Here is an 18,606-nt window from a genome sequence, read left to right as displayed (position 1 = left end):
TACACTGCTCTCAGACCTCTCAGGCCTTCGAAGACACCTGGAACTCACAGGACAGGACGAGATTTCTGAGGTACTCACTGAGGTGCTTTGCTCTCTATACCTTCCTCTATGCCCAGGCCCTTTCCCCATCCTGACAACTGGCATCTGTCCTCATTGCCTCGGGGAGAGAATGGCACTGCAGGGAGCTGATGACAAAGGCATCAACTACTTGGCTTTTGAGGTTCAATAGGCTACATTGGAACATAAAAGAATTTGGAAGATCACCTGAAGAATAACAACAGAGCCTCCCTCTTCTGTACAAGAGTCAAAGGTTTGCAGAGCAGAGTCTGTTGAGAATGAGTTTGTGGCATCAACAGCGACTCATATCATACAGAGAGGGCTCAAGTGACCAATCTTAGGGTGGTTACAAGAAGAATTTGGTGCCAGTTCAGAAGGACAAGGGAGTCATAGGTGGCTGACAAGAGGGAAGAAACAAGGCAAGACCTTCCTGGAGTGTCTGCAACATAAAGCTGAAAAGCATGGGACCTGGATGTTTCTGGAATTATTTTTCTGGTACATCTTACGCTGGGAGCTGGCAGGAACCATCTGAAGTCTGTTTCTGGGCTCAGAAAGAGGCTGATTTGGGTTAAGGTCACTGCTCAAGTCTAGGCCTCCCCAGACAGGCAGCGGCAAGATGCTCTCACCGCCCCATCACCCTCTCCAAGTGAATCCTCACGGGACGAGCTTAGTGTCTGTGACCTCCCTCCCAGTTTGACACTCACCTGGTATTACTGAGTAGTCTACTGAGCAAAAGGGGTAATTTTCTGAAAACTTTTCTTTTGAGAAGAAAAGATGTTGCCTTTTAAAATACATGTAATCATGATTTGAAAACAAAATAACACAATCTTTCCTCTACACTTTGTTAGAAAGTATTTTTTTTTTAATGGAGTTGGTTGATTGGAATCAATTCCAGAATACTATTAGGGTCACTGGCATCAACTTTTAAGACAGGTTGACTTTACAATGTCAGGCATGGCCTTTTCCTTTAACATATAGAATATAGCGAAGAATGTTTCACTCTTGTTAAGACTTTAGATTTAAGAGGCTGCCAATTACATAGTTATACATTTTATGGTACCCGGCACAAATCAGGAAACTTGTCATAGTTAGACTTATATAAAAAGAACAGAAATAATCTTGTTGAATACTACAGGGAGTTACTTCTTTCATCGATTCTTATTCTATAAGCAGAAATAAAAGGAAGAGATAAAGCATTTATGCTGTTTGGAATCTCTGTTTCAATTTGGATTCCCCTGAAAACGAGCCCCGAGACAGTAACTTGGATGTAGGAAGTTTATTTGGAAGGACAGGGTGGGGAGAGTAAGGGTGTACTGATGAGCAGATACCACTGTGGACAAAGGGGGCCACATCCTGCTAGGAACTCTTTAAAGGATTATGTAGACCATTTCTCAGAATAATCTCACCAAGCCAATTCAGTATTCTCTGCTAAGGTATATACTCACCAATTTCCTTTCCTTAAGGATAGGAGCTTCCTTTCCTTCATCATTGCTGTTAAATCCCTAGCATTTGTTGCCTGCTCTGCTCAAAAGGTGAGCACACTCCCTGTTGCTGGAGCAACCCTCAGGCAGGCAGGGAGATGCAGGAGCTAGAGGTGAGAGCTGCCTATGTGTACAGTGCACGGTAATTGTCCACCTGCAGCTGCCAGTGACGTTGGAGTGAGGGCGAGGGATCTAGAGCTCTGAATCACCCATAGCTGCTAAAGCCTCTTTGAGGATTTTAAAAAAAAATGTTAAATATAGTTTTAAGATTCCCTAGGGTGGGGGAGGAATGGTTGAAGGGAAAGCAAAAAAAAAGTTTGGTCCTGATGGGTCCCTGAAAAGTGCCCTAAGCCCTCCTCCAAATCCAAGTCCCAGGGCAGAACGTGTATGTAGAGGTAAATCACAGACACCCTATCAGGGGTGTTCAACATGGGGCCCACGGGCCGCCTGTGGCCCAGGATGGCTATGGATGTGGCCCAATACAAAATCAAAAATTTACTTAAAACATTATCACATTTTTTTTTGTTTTTGTTAGTGTTTGTATTTAATATTGGCTCAAGACAACAATTCTTCTTCCAGTGTGGCCCAGAGATGCCACAAGGTTGGACACCCCTGCATAGAGGAGACCAGTGGCCATGGTCAGGTACAGCCCAGGGCAATGGCAAGCCCAGAGTCCTCATCAACAGCATGGCGTGGGAGCAGAGAAAAGCCTTACCTCGGTTCAAATTGTGGGTGGGAGCCAGTCTCCCAGATTCCCCGTGTCCCTGGAAGAAGTGGCATGGGCATGTCACAGATGGCCTGTGACCTGAGGGGGCCTGGTGTTTGGAGAGCAGGAGGACGTATCGATACCAGTACATCTGCAGGCAAGAATCCAGAGGCCAAAGGGAAAGGGCCCTTTCAGAGGACTCCCGCGCCGACGGAGGGCAATGATGTGGACAGGTGAGCTCCATTCCAGCACCTGGGTCCTGTGTGGCACCCACAGCTTAGACCGTATCCTGAAGAGAGCGAGGGGATGGGGAAACTTTGAACTTCCCGATGTTGGTTCATGCATAGGCTGGAGGAGAGTTTTTTATTTTTTGCTATAAATGAACTCATGTACACACGCTCTCCTCGATGTGATTTTCCTTAATGTGGGTTCATGAATTCATTTGTGCCCAGAATAAAAACTCTCCCCTGGCTTTGAACATCTGCATCTCTGGCCTGAGGCTTAGGCACACCAAACTGAGTTCCCTTGCTCCCCTCTCATGCCTAAGCAGAATTGGTCCTGGACCAGAGAGGAGCAACTTGAACTTGGACCTCTTCCTTGTCATGTTCGGGGAGATGTGTTCTTTGTGAGAGTGCTCGTGAGTCTCAGCTGACCTGGGAAGTATCTGGAGGTCTTGTTGAAATCCGGATACCCAGGCCCACCCCGTAAACTGACCGTTAGTCTGACAAGGGCCTTAGAACAGCCGGTATTCTTGGCCACCTTTGCATTGGAAGATGACCCTGCCAGTGATGGCTGGGCACAGGGAGGGCGCTTAGAAGCATCCTGTGTGAAGGCTGTTCCCTGTCGGTGCTTGCCCTTGTGGCATTTAAACACACGGGCACGCCCTCATCAGCAGCACCGTTCTTTCCCAGTACAACCCCTGCCCTTCGTGAGCCCTCGGTGGGCGGAGTCGCTGGGGTTGCATCAGACAACCAGGCAGTGGGGGGCTCTTCGGGGGAGGCGGGCCAGCTCTCGCAGGATGCTCCCAGGTAGCCTGAGGCAAGGGAGGAGTGGAGCTGGCTGCTGGCGGTGGTACGCTCTCCACTTCCCTTCCTTCTCCCCTTTCTAAGGCCAAATGTTGATACCACCCTCGGGTGTTACCTTATCATCAACAATTCGTTTAGTGCCCAGAGTATAGTGAACATCAGACCTCCTCTCTGAGAGTCATTTATTTGATTTGTGTTGCTGAGTCAGCACCGTACTGGGCATGGGACAAAGATAGGGCTACTGTTAACAGGGGAGAGAGCCAAGTGATGGGGGCAGGCACTGCAGGACTGTGTCCAGGCCCCCCTCCCCCGAGGAGCCCTGGACAGGGGCAGCATAGCCCCTGACACTTTGGGCAGGGAGTAACAGAAGGGACGCCCCTCAAGGAAGTCCCGCTTCTAAGGCTGAGAGGAGTAAGGTGGAGAGAGAAAGGATTTTTTTGTGTTGTGCTTGGGGATCTGTGGCTTGCTTGGTCTTGCTTCTGAAAAGAAGACATGGAGAAGAAAATCCCGTCTACACTAGGACAGAAGCCAAGAGACGGGGTTGTAGGCTGAGGCTGTGTTGCTGACATCTCGGTGCTGAAGGGAGGCTCGGGCTATGAGGATTGTGTACTAGCAGCAAAGTAACACCCGTGCGCGCGCGCAGCTGGGATGGGCCACAGCAGCGTGTATGTGGGACATGGTCCCCATGGCCTGGGGTCGGACAAGCCTGTTGCTCACTCTAGACCCGATGACTCTGAAAAGCCTGGGGATTTGTGGGGAAGTCTGGATCCTACACTGTGTGGGGATGTAACACTTGTTACACTGCCCAGGAGTGGGGCTCCTGCCTTTAGCTGTCTAATGAATACTTGAGGGGTCCCTCAGGGGTCCATTAGAATGAACTACCCTAGGAGCCTGGGGGGAGTCAGAGCCAAGGTCAGAGCCACGGCTGAGCCCCACCCATGGCTGTCATGGCAAGATGGTCCATTCCACCTCTAAGCCATCCCAGCAGGTATGGACCAATTTGAGGAGTTTTGAGGTTGCTCTGTCCATTTGGGGACTGCCTAGGAGTTTTATTTCATTTGGGGCATCCTTAAAGTGTCATCCCAGGATTCTGTGGAGTCCTTTAAGGGCTGATCCAAACCCTATAGTCTCAGAAGACACGTAGACCTTGCTTGTCTTGAATCAGAACGGCTGTACACTTGTCTCTGTATTCACTGGACAGACATCGGAGTGCCTAGTGGATGCCAGACCCATGCCCGGTCTTTAGAGAAACAGCAGTGGGCAGGCAGAAGCCCTTCCCTTGCAGAGGTTACCTTTTATGAGGGTGAGATGAGGACAGACAATAAAGAACTGAGTAGCTTACTTCTCAAGGGTTAAGAAGAGCCACGAAGATTCTCAAAGAAAGCAGGAGAGGAGGGACGCGAAAAATACGGACCAATCCAGCAATTCCCAAGTGCTCTCCAACAGAGCACTGTTCTGGGAGACAGAGAACAGCCACATGCAACCCACCATTTCACCTCTGACCCTCTGAGTGGCTTCAGGGAAAACACATGCACGTATGCACACACACGCACATTGGAAGAAGCAACTGGGTCAAAACAAAAACATTTTTAATGACTTGTTTAAGCTCACATACTAAGATCAAAATCAAAACAGAAACAATGAGCAACTCACTTCAGGAATTCCCCATTGGCAATGCAGCCCCCACTTCACTCCTGGCTACAGGACAGCCTCGAGCTTTGCAGCCATCAGGAGAAACCCATCTCGCAAGTGACAGTTCCCCTTAATGAACCCGCTCCAGTCAAAATCCAGTGGAGAACTCTGAGCATGCTAGATTCCCTGTCCTCTCTCCATCACTCCCTCCCTGATCTGGTGGCTTGTGGCTTCTATGTGCTGCTGGTATCTGACTCTTTATCCGAAGCTCTCATCTATCCAGATGCCCACCCTGCATCTCCCTTTGGCGGTCTAAACAACACCTCCAAACTCACACGTTCCCGACTGAGCCACTGCTCTGCGCCTCCTACCTACTCCTGACCTCCCCAGCTCAGCTGATGGCACCTCTATTCTTCCAAATACTCAGACCAAAAACTTGAAACCATCCTTGACTCTTACCTTGCTCTCACACTGAATATCAATTCATCAGCCAAATCCTACATGTTCTTCCTTAAAGTACGTCCAGAAGCTGAGCACATCTCCTCACCTGCATCGATGCCACTGTCGTCCACGTCTTTATGATTCTCACTGCGAAATGCCTTAGTTGGTCCCCCTGTTTCTGCCCTTTGCTCCCCCGCTGTCTAATCTCAACACAGCAGCCTGTTAACCCCAAGTCAGTGCATCTGGCCTCTACTCAACCCTCCAAGGGCTCCCATCTCACTCGGAAGAAGAGCCAAAATCCCTACCATGATCCCTCCCCTTAGCTCTTACCCCTCTTACCTCTGATTCCATTTCCCGTCACGCCCCACCTTGCCCACTCTCTTCCAGCCACACTGCCCCTCTGCTGTTCCTCTTGTAGACCCGGCACACCCTCACCTCGGTGCTTCACATCGATTATTCTTTCTGCCTCAAATGCTAGTCCCAGGTAGCTGCCTAGCCCCCCTCCTTATACAAGTGCTAACTCTTTTGGCAAACCTTCCCTCGCCATTTAGAGTCAAATTTCAACCCCAGCCCATGATCTCTAGGTTCTTTCCTTGCAATATATATTTTTCACCATCTGACCCACTGTAAATTTTAATAAATTACCTGTCTTCCTTTCCCACTAGAACATAAGCTCCACAAGGCACAAATTTTGGTCTGTTCTATTCATTGCTGCACTCCCAGTCCCCAGAAGAGTTTGGGCACATGCTCATCAATGCTTGGTTGAACCAAGTTCTACAACTGAAGGAGCATACCACTCCTCTCCCAATAGTACTCCCCCTCGATGGCAGCACATAGTAGGCATTCAGATGCTCTTGTGGGCAGGAGAGGCTTTGTGAGCCTCCCCTCCCCCCAGCTTTCCTCATCGTCAGAAGGACAGGGAACAGAGTCTTCAGGGAGGGAGGATGACATCTGGTCTAGCCTAACAGGGCACCTGTGGGAGGCTGAGGGTGCCACCAGACAGCCAGCTCCTTGCATCTACGTCACATGTACAGCCTTTCTGAAAACAAGAGGGAATACTCTTTTCTGCCCCTTTGGGTGGGGCAAGAAGTCCCCCTAGGAACAAGATTCAAATCTGAACCCCTGGCATGTCTCTGTTTGGGTTTGGTCCTAGCAGCGACGACGTTAATCTTCCTCTGGAACTGTGTTCCATGGGGCTGTGCAAAGCCTGGGAACAGTGAGGGCATTAGGACCAGGAACGAGGCGTACGCCTGGCTCGCGCTGTGTCTGGCAGAGGGCTCTCGGCTGAGCGCGGAGCTATGTGTGAAAGGAAATCAGGCACTGCTTGCCGGCTTCTCATCTGTTGATCTGACCTGACTTGAAACGTCCAAAGGACGACAGCTGTCGGCTCTGCTGGACGGAGGACCCACCAGCTCCCCCTGACATCGCATAGCAACCTGACCACTCATGCAAGGGGGGAAACGAATCACATGGGACTAAACACCTGAGCAGAATGGAATAACTGTTTTCCCAAGGAGAAAAAGAGGGTAAAAGGGGGCAATCAATTTAATTTGAAGTCCCTGTGAATGGGCTTTCAGAAGGCAATTAAAGAAATCCTCTCAGAGAGGACCTGGGGTGGGACTTGGGTCCTGTGGCTTTCTGATTGTAAATGGAGGCTGGCCTTACACACGCTGTTGGCAAATGTCAGATGGGATAAAAGGAGCAGGTTAAGTGACTGTCAAAAAACTTCCAGGCAGAACCAGGAACCCAGGTTCTGCTGCAAGCTGGAGGGAACCTGGAGCAGGAGGAGAAAGCGAACTTGAACATGACCTGTTGCATTTGGCAAGTTCCAGCAACATGCTCCTAAGGAAGCGATGCAAGCATGGACCATGCAGACTGCACTTCCTGCTGCCCTTGCTGATGCTGGGATGCGTCCTGCTGATGGTGGCCATGCTGCCCCCTCCCCCGCACGCCCCGCACCAGGCTGTCACAGCCCAGGCCGCCCAGCACAGCCCTGAAGCTGGGTACCGCCTGGACTTCGGGGAATCCCAGGAATGGGTGCTGGAGTCTGAGGATGAGGACCAAGAATACGGTCCCCTGGAGGGCCTGCCACCTTTTATCTCACTGCGGGAGGATCAACTCCTGGTGGCCGTGGCCTCTCCCAGGGTCAGAAGGAACCAGAGCCAGGTCAGGAGAGGTGGCAGCTACAGGTTCATCAAGCAGTCGAGCAGGAGGCTGGACCAGGAGGCCCCGGAGAAGGACTGGGGGGCAGAGGAGGAGGACGAGGAGGTATCTGAGGAAGATGAGCTGCTGACCACACGCCGCCTGGAGGAGGCACTCAGCGTCCACATCCCCCTGCAGAGGGCGCTGCCCGAGGTACGGCATCCGCTGTAAGTAAGGCCCTGCTTCCCCTTCCTAGGTACTGGGGTGCTATCAGCAACGATGAGGTGCAAGCTTTCTGCACTCTGTCTCCATTGTCCCTAGGGCAGTGCTTCTCAAGGTGTGGCCACTGGAAGGCAGCGGCATGCGTCACCTGGGAACGTGTTGGAAAGGCAGAGCCTCAGGCCCCGCCCAGACCCCCGAGTCAGAAACCCTGGGTGGGGTCCCCTGATCTTTATCTAACCTGCCCTTCAGGCCAGAACCGCCGTCCTAGGGAACACAAAGGGAGCAACTCTTACTTGTTCCTTCTCTTTCCCATCTTGGGCTCTAGTCCTTCTGTCTGGATTATTGGGTCAAACGGCTTTGTCTACCTAACACAGATGTTCTCCAAGGCACCTTCCAATTACAATACTGTGGCTCCACTATATTTTGATATTATGATTGTTGTTAGTGTTTGCTTTTATTTTGGATCAAATAAGTGCAGCTAACATTTATGTGGCTCTTGCCCTGTGCCTGGTTTTAATCTAAGAACTTCTCATGTATTAACTTGTAAGGTCCTTACAACTCTGTTGGATGGGTGCTAATATTACCATTATGCCTATGTTATAGATATGAAAATAAGGCACAGAGAGGCCAAGTGACTTCTCCACAGTCACACAGCTAGCGGGTGCCAAAGCAGGGATTTGAATCTAGGTAGAAATTTTCATCTACCTGAACCACCACTCTATGCTACTCTCCTTAGTCCACTAAAGGGATAAGTCCAGTGCCCAGGAGCTGGAATACTGCACCAATGCAGTCTGACCTGGCAGGGTGACACCTGCCCCGCCCCCGCCATCTGAGGAGGAAGCTGGGATGACATGCAGGCTGTGCCCAGGGAGAGGGTGGGCTCATCCTGTACACTCCTGTCCTCTTCCCTCCACTCACACCAGCAACATGGCCGGCTGCAGAGAAGGGGGCCTGGTTAGCAGCAGCCAGGGGAAATGCAGCTGCTAGTTTGGGCGATCTAGGCCCCTTCCCTATAAGCCACATTTCTTTCCAGAGCCCAGGGAGTTTCCTGGGAAGCAAGTGCACGCTCCCACCCTCTGGGCGAGAGGATCCATGTAGAGCAGCAGTTGGGAGCAGGGCCACGTACACCACGGATCCCCATGGGGTCTCTCTGAGCCTGGCTAATTGGCCACTCACTCTCAGGGATGTGCAAATGCAGGACAGTGCAAGGGAGTGACGCCTCCTGACGCTGTGTGCCTGGGTGCCTTTCACCTCCCTCTGGTCTCAACACTGCTGTTCTGACTTCAAGCCTTGGCTTTAAAAGCTCTTTTCAGGAAACTTCCAGACCCAGCCAGCCCCACCCAACTCCACCCCCTTGAAGTTTTGTGCTCTCTGGAGTTTTAACTCATAACACTCACTGCAGCCAAAGCTGAATAGTCATTGCTGTGTTGGTTTGCTCAATGCCTGCTCCCCTTGCTGTGTGGTGAGCCCGTAGGTTTCAGCATACATTAAAGAAATGATTGCTGAGTAAGTGAATAGAGTTTTCAAGTTCTTTTCATACATTTTTTCACTGGCCTAGAGCAAGAATGAATATCCTCAAACTAGAGATCTCTGTTTACAACGTGTGTGTGACTATGTGTGTTGCATTGTGAAAGCGTGTTCTGCACGTGCATATCTGTGGGTACATTGCATATGTGTTTGAACATGGGTAGTGTGTGTGCATTGTGTTGTGTGTGTACCAAATGTGTGTTGTACATATGGGATGCATATAGTACGTGTGAGTAGCACAATATGGGGTGCCTGTGCATTTGTATATGTGATGTGATGTGCACAGGTATGAGTTGTATTGTATGTTATATGTGTATGTTTGTAATAAATGTGTTAGTGCTCATATGGGTTGATATGTATTGTGATGTGTATGGTGCACATATATAGTGTGTTGTGCATATGGTGTGAGTTGCACGTGTATCATGCACATGTATCCATGTATGTTTTGTGATGTTTTGCATATATTTTTGTGGTATGTGTGTATGTTTATTATGTCTTGACTGTATAACAAATTTATAATGTGCTCGTGTGTGTATTGTGCTCATGTGTGTATGCATCTGCTACATGCATGTGATAAATGCATTGTGTGAGTGGTACACATGTATATGTGCAAATGTGCTCTGCATTATGCATGTGATGTGAAGTGCATGGGTGTGCTGTGTATACGGCACAAGTGTGGGCAAATTTTGTGGCACTTGTATGTATAGAATTGTGCCGTGTGTGTCATGCTGTTGGTGTGACGTGCATGAGTATGTGTTGTACATGTGTGTGGTGTGAGCATGGGTACATTTTGTGTTGTGTGTGATGTGTATATATGTATATGTGCACCACTTTAGTGGGTTCCTCTTCAAGCGAGGGTAACCAGTCCATTTCAGTTTGCCTGGGACTTGCCTGATTTTAGCACTGAGAGCCACTACAGGTCTCAGGCAATCCAGGACAGTTGGTCTGTTGTTCCCCAGCTTCCCAGAATGCTCACAGCACAGCCCCCAGCTCTGTCTGGAGGTGTGAGGCGCCCTCTGCTGGCTGCAGCTGGTCCATGCAGCCTCTGCTTCCCAAGCCTTGGGCCTCGGACTCCCCTCTACGGTGCCCACTTCAGACACCCAGCACCCCTCTAGGATACATAAGGGATTCTCTGTAAAGTGAGACAGTAATACCGCCCCACACACACCCTCTCTACAGGGTGACAGGACCCTCCTCCTTCCACCACTTTAAAACCAGGCCAAAATAGGCCCCAAAAAGGACAGCCATCCATTCAGCACCAGCTACCCGCAGGTCCCACACTGCTGCTTCCCCACCAGAGCCAGAACACCAGGCTCCTCGCCGCTCTGCCGCCTGCTGCAGTGAGCGTCCTCCACCCCAGAGCTTTTTGCAAGCCCCTCCTTGGCTCCTGACCCAGACAAGCCTCACTGGCTCCAGTTCTTGCACCAAATCCCCCAAGCCAGCTGACCTTTTCTAACTACCTGTAGGGTCATTGCTGGAGGTCAGTTTCAAAAGAGGAAATGAGGAGACTTCCTAATAATGCAAGATCAAAACAAAAAAAAAATCGGTGTAAAAGATCAAAAGGCAGAACAGGAAAGAAGGGTAAAACTATAATGAACATTTACTAAATATGTTCTATGCACTGGGGATTCTGCTAAATGATGTTTACTTGTTTAATCTTCATGATAAACCTATAAGGTAAGTCTTACCATCTCCATTTTATGGATGAGAAATCTGAGGCACAGAAAGATGGAGGGACAGGGGCCAGGTTAGTTGACCAGGTGTGTCTGACACCAAAGTCATGCTCTTCACCTCCATGCTGTATTTTCTGGACAGGTCACATAAGTGGGAAGCATTCCCAATTTTTCCATCTATACAATGGGGAGCACGCATACTGACGGGTGCACAGGGAGATAGGGAAGACGACGTTTATCGCAGCATCCAATGGTGGCACGGAGGAGCTGGGAGCCACCTGGGAGCCTTATCCCTGGGCACAGTGAAGCACGGTGGAACGGTTGTAATGTGGGAAAGGCAGGGGATTGGGCTCAGGGGCAGGCAGTGAACGAATATGATGAAATGAAGAGAAGGGTGCAGGAGGGAGCCAGGGGCTGAGGACTAAGACTGACTCTGCCCTTCAATGCTGCCGTCAGAAGGTGGGGGTGGAGGGGAGGAACAAACCTTGCCCATTCAGCTTCTTGGTGTTGACAGCTTTCACCGCCCTTCCAGGCTTTGCCCTCCTTTGATCGTCCTGGCATCCAGCAAGGGGCAATGGATGTCCAGGATCAAAGGGGCTCCCAACTGAGAAAGGGCTTTGCAACCTCCCCTCGAGGCACAGTGGCTCTCCGACTTTTGTGAGTAGCACCACACCTAGAGGCTTTGTTGAAATAGATTCCTGGCCTCCGCCCCTGCAGTTCTGACTCAGTAGGTCTAGGGTGGGGTCTAAAAATTTGATTTCTATGAGTTCCTGGGTGCTGCGGCTGCTGCTACTGATCTAGGACACTCTTTATGCCAAACAGGTTGGACAGAGGCGTGCTTCTCAAGTTGTAATATGCATGCAACCCCCCATGGGCGTCTTGTTAAAACTCAAGAATCTAATTTACCAGTAATAGGCCAAGGCTGTGGCGCAAGAGGCTGCATTTCCATCTAGTTCCCAGTTGGTGCCAGCACTGCTGGACCACAGACCATGTTTTGAGCAGCAAGGGGCTACATCAGTGGTTCCCAAAGCTGTGTAGTAGATTCCCATCTATTGCTTGTTTAGAATGTAGATTTTCAGACCCTGTCCCTAGAGACTCTCCATAGTTTCAAGTTGGAGCCCAGTGACCTGAATTTTTAAAAGCTGATGCAAGATAGTTTGGGAAACCACTGGTATAGAATGTGAGTGGAGAGGTAATAGAGTTCTGGAAAGTTCCATGGACTTTGTACTGGGATTGGAAAATATAGAAGAGAAACATAGAGGAAGATAGTTCCCCTCCTAACCGGGGGTTTTGTCCTTAGACAGAAATGTCAGCTCAGCTGTAGCTCGCTGTGTGCTACCTTCTTACATCAGCCCTAGGTTACCCTGGTTTATATACTTAAAATTGCGATGACATCAAAGTCACATGGAACAGTGGACTGGGACTGAATCCTGGCACCACTCTCAATGGGTGACCTTATATAATCACTCAACCTTCCTGAGCCTCAGTTTCCTCAACTGTAAAAGGGAGGTAACGCCCTTGCATGAGGCTATAGCTCAAATGAGACTAAATGTTGAAGATGTTTCACACAATATTCAAGTCCAGACAGAAGTTGCCCCATCACATTCTTGGGTACAGGACCGTAGGAGTGATTTGGAAAGATGGAGGAAATTTGGGGCAGGCATCATTGTCCTTTCTCTGATCAAGCAGTTATTTTTCTGTCCCTGGGGGCTGCAAAATAATCACAAACTTGGGGGCACATTGGAATTATCTGGAAGGTCTTAGAAATCGCTCATACCCAGGTCCAGGGGGCCAGGCCAAGGATGCCCAGAGTCGCTGCAGGAGGAGGCTGTGAGACTTCAGGGGACCCTCCACCCAGAGAAAGGGACTGCGTGCCCCTTAGAGGACTTGTCTCCACCGCGGGGAATCAGCCTCAAGTGCAGGCTCCAGCCCTTCCCACCCCGCTCACTCACGCACTTGCTCTTTTCCCCTCCAGGCTGTGTCCCAGCCCTTTCCCCCTTATCCCTCCCTCCGCCCCCAAGCCCTGACTTAGAAGCTGATGTTCTGCCCTGGCTGGTGTGGCTCGGTAGATTGAGTGCCAGCCTGCAAACCAAAGGGTCGCCGGTTCAATTCCCAGTGCAGCGCACATGCCTGGGATGCAGGCCAGATCCCCGGTAGGGGGTGCACGAGATGCAATCACATGTTGATATCTCCCTTTCTCCCTCCCTTCCCCTCTCTCTAAAAATAAATAAAGAAATAAAATCTTTTAAAAAATTTTTTTCAAAAAAGAATTATTTAAAAAAAAAAAGAAATTGATGTTCCCAGGATGAGCCACACCAATTACAGACACGATTTGGGCGGAACATTTCCTTAGAATGTAGGAGATGGGCTGTATGATGTTACTCTCCCGTTCATATTGACAACCAGCCTATACACTCCTTGAGAGCAAGAACAGTATCTTCTTTCATTCACTGAACAAATATGTATTTAGCCGTTACTAAAGGTCAGAAGGTGAGCAAGACCCAGCCCCAACCCCAAGGAGCTAGAGGGAATGTGGGGGACGCAGACAAGCAGCAAGGCCATTACATGGGTGGGCTCAGAACTGAGATATGGAAGCCCCCTGAGTGAGGGTTCTGCTGATTTCGTAGGAGCTGGGGGTCAGTAACCCCAAAATAGCTTTACAAACTTGGCAGAAACCTTTCTACTCTAGCCCGGCAATGGGAAGGTGGGGGAGTGTTTGTGCCCCAGCCAGGCCATCTGGTGCAAGGCTGTGACTCACTCTCTTTGAATCATCATCCAAATGCATTAAGAGTTCACAGGGGATCCTGGAGCTGCATGAAGGGAGGGCGTGCATCTGTGTGTAAACACACGCCGGGACTCCTGAGATCGTGGGGACTGACGATAGAAAGCTAACACTTCCTGAGCAGCTCCCTTGGGCCAGGATGATCCCTTTTAATCCAGGCAGCACCCCTGGGCTGCAGAAGGGAAGCAGCATCCTTGTGTTGGCTAATTAGGGGGTGTAAATAGCAGAGCCAGGATTCAAAAGCCAGATTGATTCGATTCCAAAGCCCTAGGTCTTCCCTCCCCACGGCTGCCACTCACAAGATGGACAAATGAGGTCACACTAGGTTTTGGACACGTGGGTGTGTGTGTACGAACGGAGGTAGTAAAATATGTACCAGATATCCGGTTGAAGGACAGAGAAAGTAGCTAGCCCCATTATTTAACAATGAAAATATGTGTTTCTACATGGGCCTTCCCCGTGAGTACCTGGTCACACGTGGGCACTGCCTCACGATATCATGTCTGCGCTGCCTCAGTGATTCCCTCAGCAAAGCCGTGGCCCAAATAGAGCAGGAGGTGCGTGCACGCCCACCGGGCAGACAGAACCTGAGGCCTGGAGAGGTGGTATCCTGCCCAAGGCCCCTTGTTTGTTTATCTACCTACTTGGTCCCTCAAAGAATTTAAAGATACATCATAAAATACAAAATTACTGTTAATATAATGCTTAGTCAGGAAAAGGGGAAATACACAGGGCTCAGCACAAATAACGGTCCTTACTTATTACAAAGTCTTTTATTACAAAATCATAAGCATGTAATTCTGTAACATAACAATATCACACTCAAGCACACCATATGACATTTTAGGTGAAATGTTCGAATTAAAACTACAAATTATTACCCCCGTATTATTACCCCGCCAACCACACTCAAGCAGGCTTTACTTCTGCCGAACCCTGTACTTTATAATACCTTCTCTTCAGTTCCTCGTACCTGCCAAGCCCCTTCCCACCTCCAGGCCTTGGCAGAGGCTGTGACATCTCCAGGAACATGGTTCCCCACCCATGTGCCTTTTCTCTGCGGTGTCCTGCCCACCCTCAGTCCTCAGCTTTCACCTCAGGCCCTACTCCCTGAGCGTCTCTACAGAGCCCTTACTATGTTTGTTGAATAATTATTTAGTTATCTGTTTAATAAACTCCATGACGGCAGAGGCTATCTTAGTTTGGCTTCCCCCAAAGCAGACCCTGAGACAGGCAATTGTTGTTCAGGTGACACCAGGGAGCACTGGGAGGGGCCCAGGAACAGGGAGCAGCCAAGGGAAGGTGTGTATCCAAGGCAGTTACAGTCGGCAGCTAGAGCTCAGCCCTGTGCGCGAGTCCGAGAGACAGAGTATTACTCACCCCCTCCCCCACCCTAAGGTCAAGGTTGCTGGATACTAATATGCCAATTCTGTTTTAGTCACTGGCTGGGGGCAGCTCACTGGGGTGGGTGGGAGGTTAATTCCCTCCCGCAGGTGAGGGGGAGAGCGCCTCCCGCAGCCGGAAAAAGCCCTTGGGCTGTTGGAAGTCACGGTCCCCTGTTGATTATGACGATGTGGCCCTAGGGGTCCCGACAGGGGCCCTGCAGATTCTGCTTCCAAGATCCCACCGACTTAATTCATCTTTCAGCCTTCATATTAGTGGGTTGTCAGTAAATATCTGTTAAGTGGCTGGATGGAAAGATGGGAGGTCAAATCAAAGAGAAGTTAGAGTAGAGATAGGCAATGCATTAAACCCTCTCAATAACTAAATACCCTATTTCCTTACTCTGAGCTTCTTGGCAGCCAAATTGAGAAAGGAAACAATGATTCTTATTGTTCATGGGGAGGAAACACACCAGGTCCTCAGAGGAGGAGCTTTTCCTGGCCCTTCTTTTCGACAGGAATTCCCCCACCAAAGCCTCATAGAAGAGACAGTGACAGAGAAGACAGCGTCCTCTACAGCTTGGCCTTGACACGCAAAGCAGATTTCATAACATTGATGCTTATACTGTCTGCTGAAGAAAGTGAGAGCATGATCTACTAAGCATGGCTAGACATAAACAAATTTCTAAGGCAGCCGAGGCAGAGGGATCTAAATGAGGGTCTTCATTAATCAGTATAGATAGTTCAGAACATATGAAGGAGCCAATGAATTACATGTGCTTCAAATAACCCTCCATTATTGTCACTGTGATTTGGACACTGGAACCTAAGCCTAAATCCAGAACATCCTCCTTTCGTTCAAGACGGCAATGTATATGCTGGTTAAGAGCACTCGGTGTGGAGTCACACTGACCATCAGCCATTTGCTGTGTGACTTTAGGTAAATCATTTAAGCTCTCTGGGCTCTGGTTTCCTCATCTTTAAAATGGAAATGTTTCTCCATTATTTGGTGCTGCACAAGACACCTCCTCAAAAGTTAGGGGCTTAAAAAATAGATCGGACTTCATAAAAATTTAAAAATTGTGTGCTCCAAGAAAGTAAAAAGATAATCCAGGAATGGGAGGAAAAAATTGCAAGTCATATATCTGACAAGGGACTGATATCCAGAATACAGAAAGAACCCTTACAGCCCAACAACAGAAAGACAGCAAATTTATAAGTTAGCAAAGGATTTAAATAGACATTTCTCCAAAAAAATATAGAAATGGTCAAAAAGCACATGAAAAGATGCTCAAATCTTTAGCCAGTAAGGAAATGTAAATCAAAACCACCATGAGAAATCATTTCACCCAGACTATAATGGTTAAAATAAAAAAGACAATAGTAAGAGCTGACAAGGATGTGAAGAGGTTGGAACTTTCATATGTTGCTGATAAGAATGTAAAATGGTTCAGCTACTTTGGAAAACAGTTTGGCAGCTCCTCAAAATATTAAACATAGAACTACCGTATGACCCAGCAATTCTACTCCTAGGTATATAGTCAAGAGAATTGAAAACATATGTCTGAGCAAAAACTTATATATGTAAGTGTTCATAGCAGCGATACTAATGATGGCGACAAGTGGAAACCCTCAAGTGGCCACCAGCTGATAAATGGATAAATAAAGTGTGGTATATTTAAACAATGGAATATTATTTGGCATGAAAAGGGAGCGAAGTACTGGCGCAGGATACAGCATGGTGAACCTAGAAAATATTGAGCCAAGTGAAAGAAGCCAGACACAAAAGACCACATGTTATATGACGCTATTTATATGAATTGCCTAAAGTAGGAAAATCCATAAAGACAAAACATAGATTAGTGGTTGTCAGGGGACTGAGGAGTGACTGCTAATGCACAGCGGGTTTTGTCGGGGGTTGATGAAAATGTTCTGAAATGAGATAGTGGCTATAATTGCACAGCTTTGCGAGCATACTAAAAACTACTGAATTGTACTCTTGTATTAGGGTGGATTTTATGGTATGCAAATTATGCCTCAATAAAATTGTTATTAAAAATAGTGGCTTAACACGATAGCCATGTATTTGGTCATGATCCTATAACGCAAGCTGGGTTCAGCTGGGGAGTTCTGCCTCTCTCCCCTGGGGCCCTCCTGCTGCCATCTGGGAGGCAGTGATTCAACATGGCCTCCCTCGTGTCTGGCATGGGGAGCGGGTCCTCTGCTGAGCCACTTCAGCTTTCCTCCAAGTCGCCTCTTGTCCTCCTTTAAGCTAGACAGGCTTCCTTGCATGGCATCTCATGGCAGCAAGTAGAAGCTGCAATGACTCTTGAGGCCTGATCTGGGGTGTCCCACACTGTCACTTCCAGTACATTCTATTGGTCAAAGAAAGTCACAAGTCCTGCCAGGTTCAGAAGGTGGAGAATTAGAGTTCACCTTTTGATGAGAAATGCGCTAAGTCACATTGCAAAGGAACATGTATGGACAAGGTGGACAGAATTATTGGGACCATCCTTACACGTATGAAAATAGCTATTTCAAAGGGCAGCTGGAAGATTAAATGTGGTAGTGCACATAAAGTATTCAACACAGCATTCAGTATACCGGCGTACTCGTTAAATTGCGTTCAGTGTGTTATTCAGGTTGCTTGCCCTATAATTTAGTTGTGTTTCTGATTTAGTCCCAGGAGGAGATGCGTGTAACTTCTACCTACTCTGCCCCATTAAATGGCGGCTATGATGGGTATTAATAGGACGCTACCATTACACGGCCTGCCCCAACCCCCCATTACCCCATGGTGATCCCAGGTTCAAGGCTGGCAGGGTCTTTAGACTCTGTATAATGAGCCCCTCACTTATCAGTTGTGGGAACTAGAGCCCAGAGGAGAGACGTGGCAGACCGGTCCAAGGTCCCTTACCTCCCTTCACTCGGGGGGGTTTCAGAGGTCTGAGCAGGATGGAGGGTCTTCTTCCAGCCCCCGTGGAAAATCCCCTCTCACACCTCATCTCACGCTCTTCCTTCCAGACCGGCATCCTGGCGCAGGCCGTAAATGTGGTGTGGGATCCACTTGCAGGAGGGGCCTTTGAGGGGGGAAAGAGGGCGAAATATTGTCTGGGGATGAAGGCACAGGCATCGCAGGAGTTAGGAAACTCGGGCATCACAAAATGGCAGCCCACAGGTTGTCCTGTCATAGACATGCTGTTTGGCCACACAGTTTTGCTTTTTTTTTAAACATTGGATTAGTAACCAACCTATGAAAACCAAGAGATTTCATGTAAACAACTGAGATGTGTGGCTTCTTCTGAAAACCAGAAAGATCTGGCAACCCTGGGGTGAATCTCCTCCTGGGAACATTGGCTACTTTTCCATGGGCCAGGTGTCCCTCGGCCAGTGAACAGCAGGGACAGTGACCCCTTGGCTGCCTGTCAGCCTCTGCAGACACGCGAGTTTGTGCTTTCTTCATACCCGACAAAAGAGTAGGGGGCATTGGCCTCAATTAACTTTAAGGCCCCCTCTAAAGATCCTTGTTGGCCTTA

General features: G+C 48.9%; 1 protein-coding gene across 1 annotated transcript in view; it reads left to right on the top strand.

Moving 5' to 3' along the window:
• Positions 1 to 6,483: 6,483 nt before the first annotated feature.
• Positions 6,484 to 18,606, top strand: part of GALNT15 (polypeptide N-acetylgalactosaminyltransferase 15) — a 43,250-nt gene continuing 31,127 nt past the window's right edge. The window contains exon 1 of the mRNA XM_054595410.1: positions 6,484 to 7,711. Within this exon, the coding sequence (XP_054451385.1) occupies positions 7,179 to 7,711 (533 nt within the window). The 5' untranslated portion in view covers positions 6,484 to 7,178. The remainder of the gene's footprint in view (positions 7,712 to 18,606) is intronic.

This window comes from Pteronotus mesoamericanus, unplaced genomic scaffold, assembly GCF_021234165.1.
Source record: "Pteronotus mesoamericanus isolate MK-2021 breed Mesoamerican mustached bat unplaced genomic scaffold, CSHL_Meso_final scaffold_54, whole genome shotgun sequence".
Lineage (NCBI taxonomy): Eukaryota > Metazoa > Chordata > Mammalia > Chiroptera > Mormoopidae > Pteronotus > Pteronotus mesoamericanus.
Note: the sequence above shows the minus strand (reverse complement) of the source record. Positions and strands in the feature narration are given on the sequence as shown.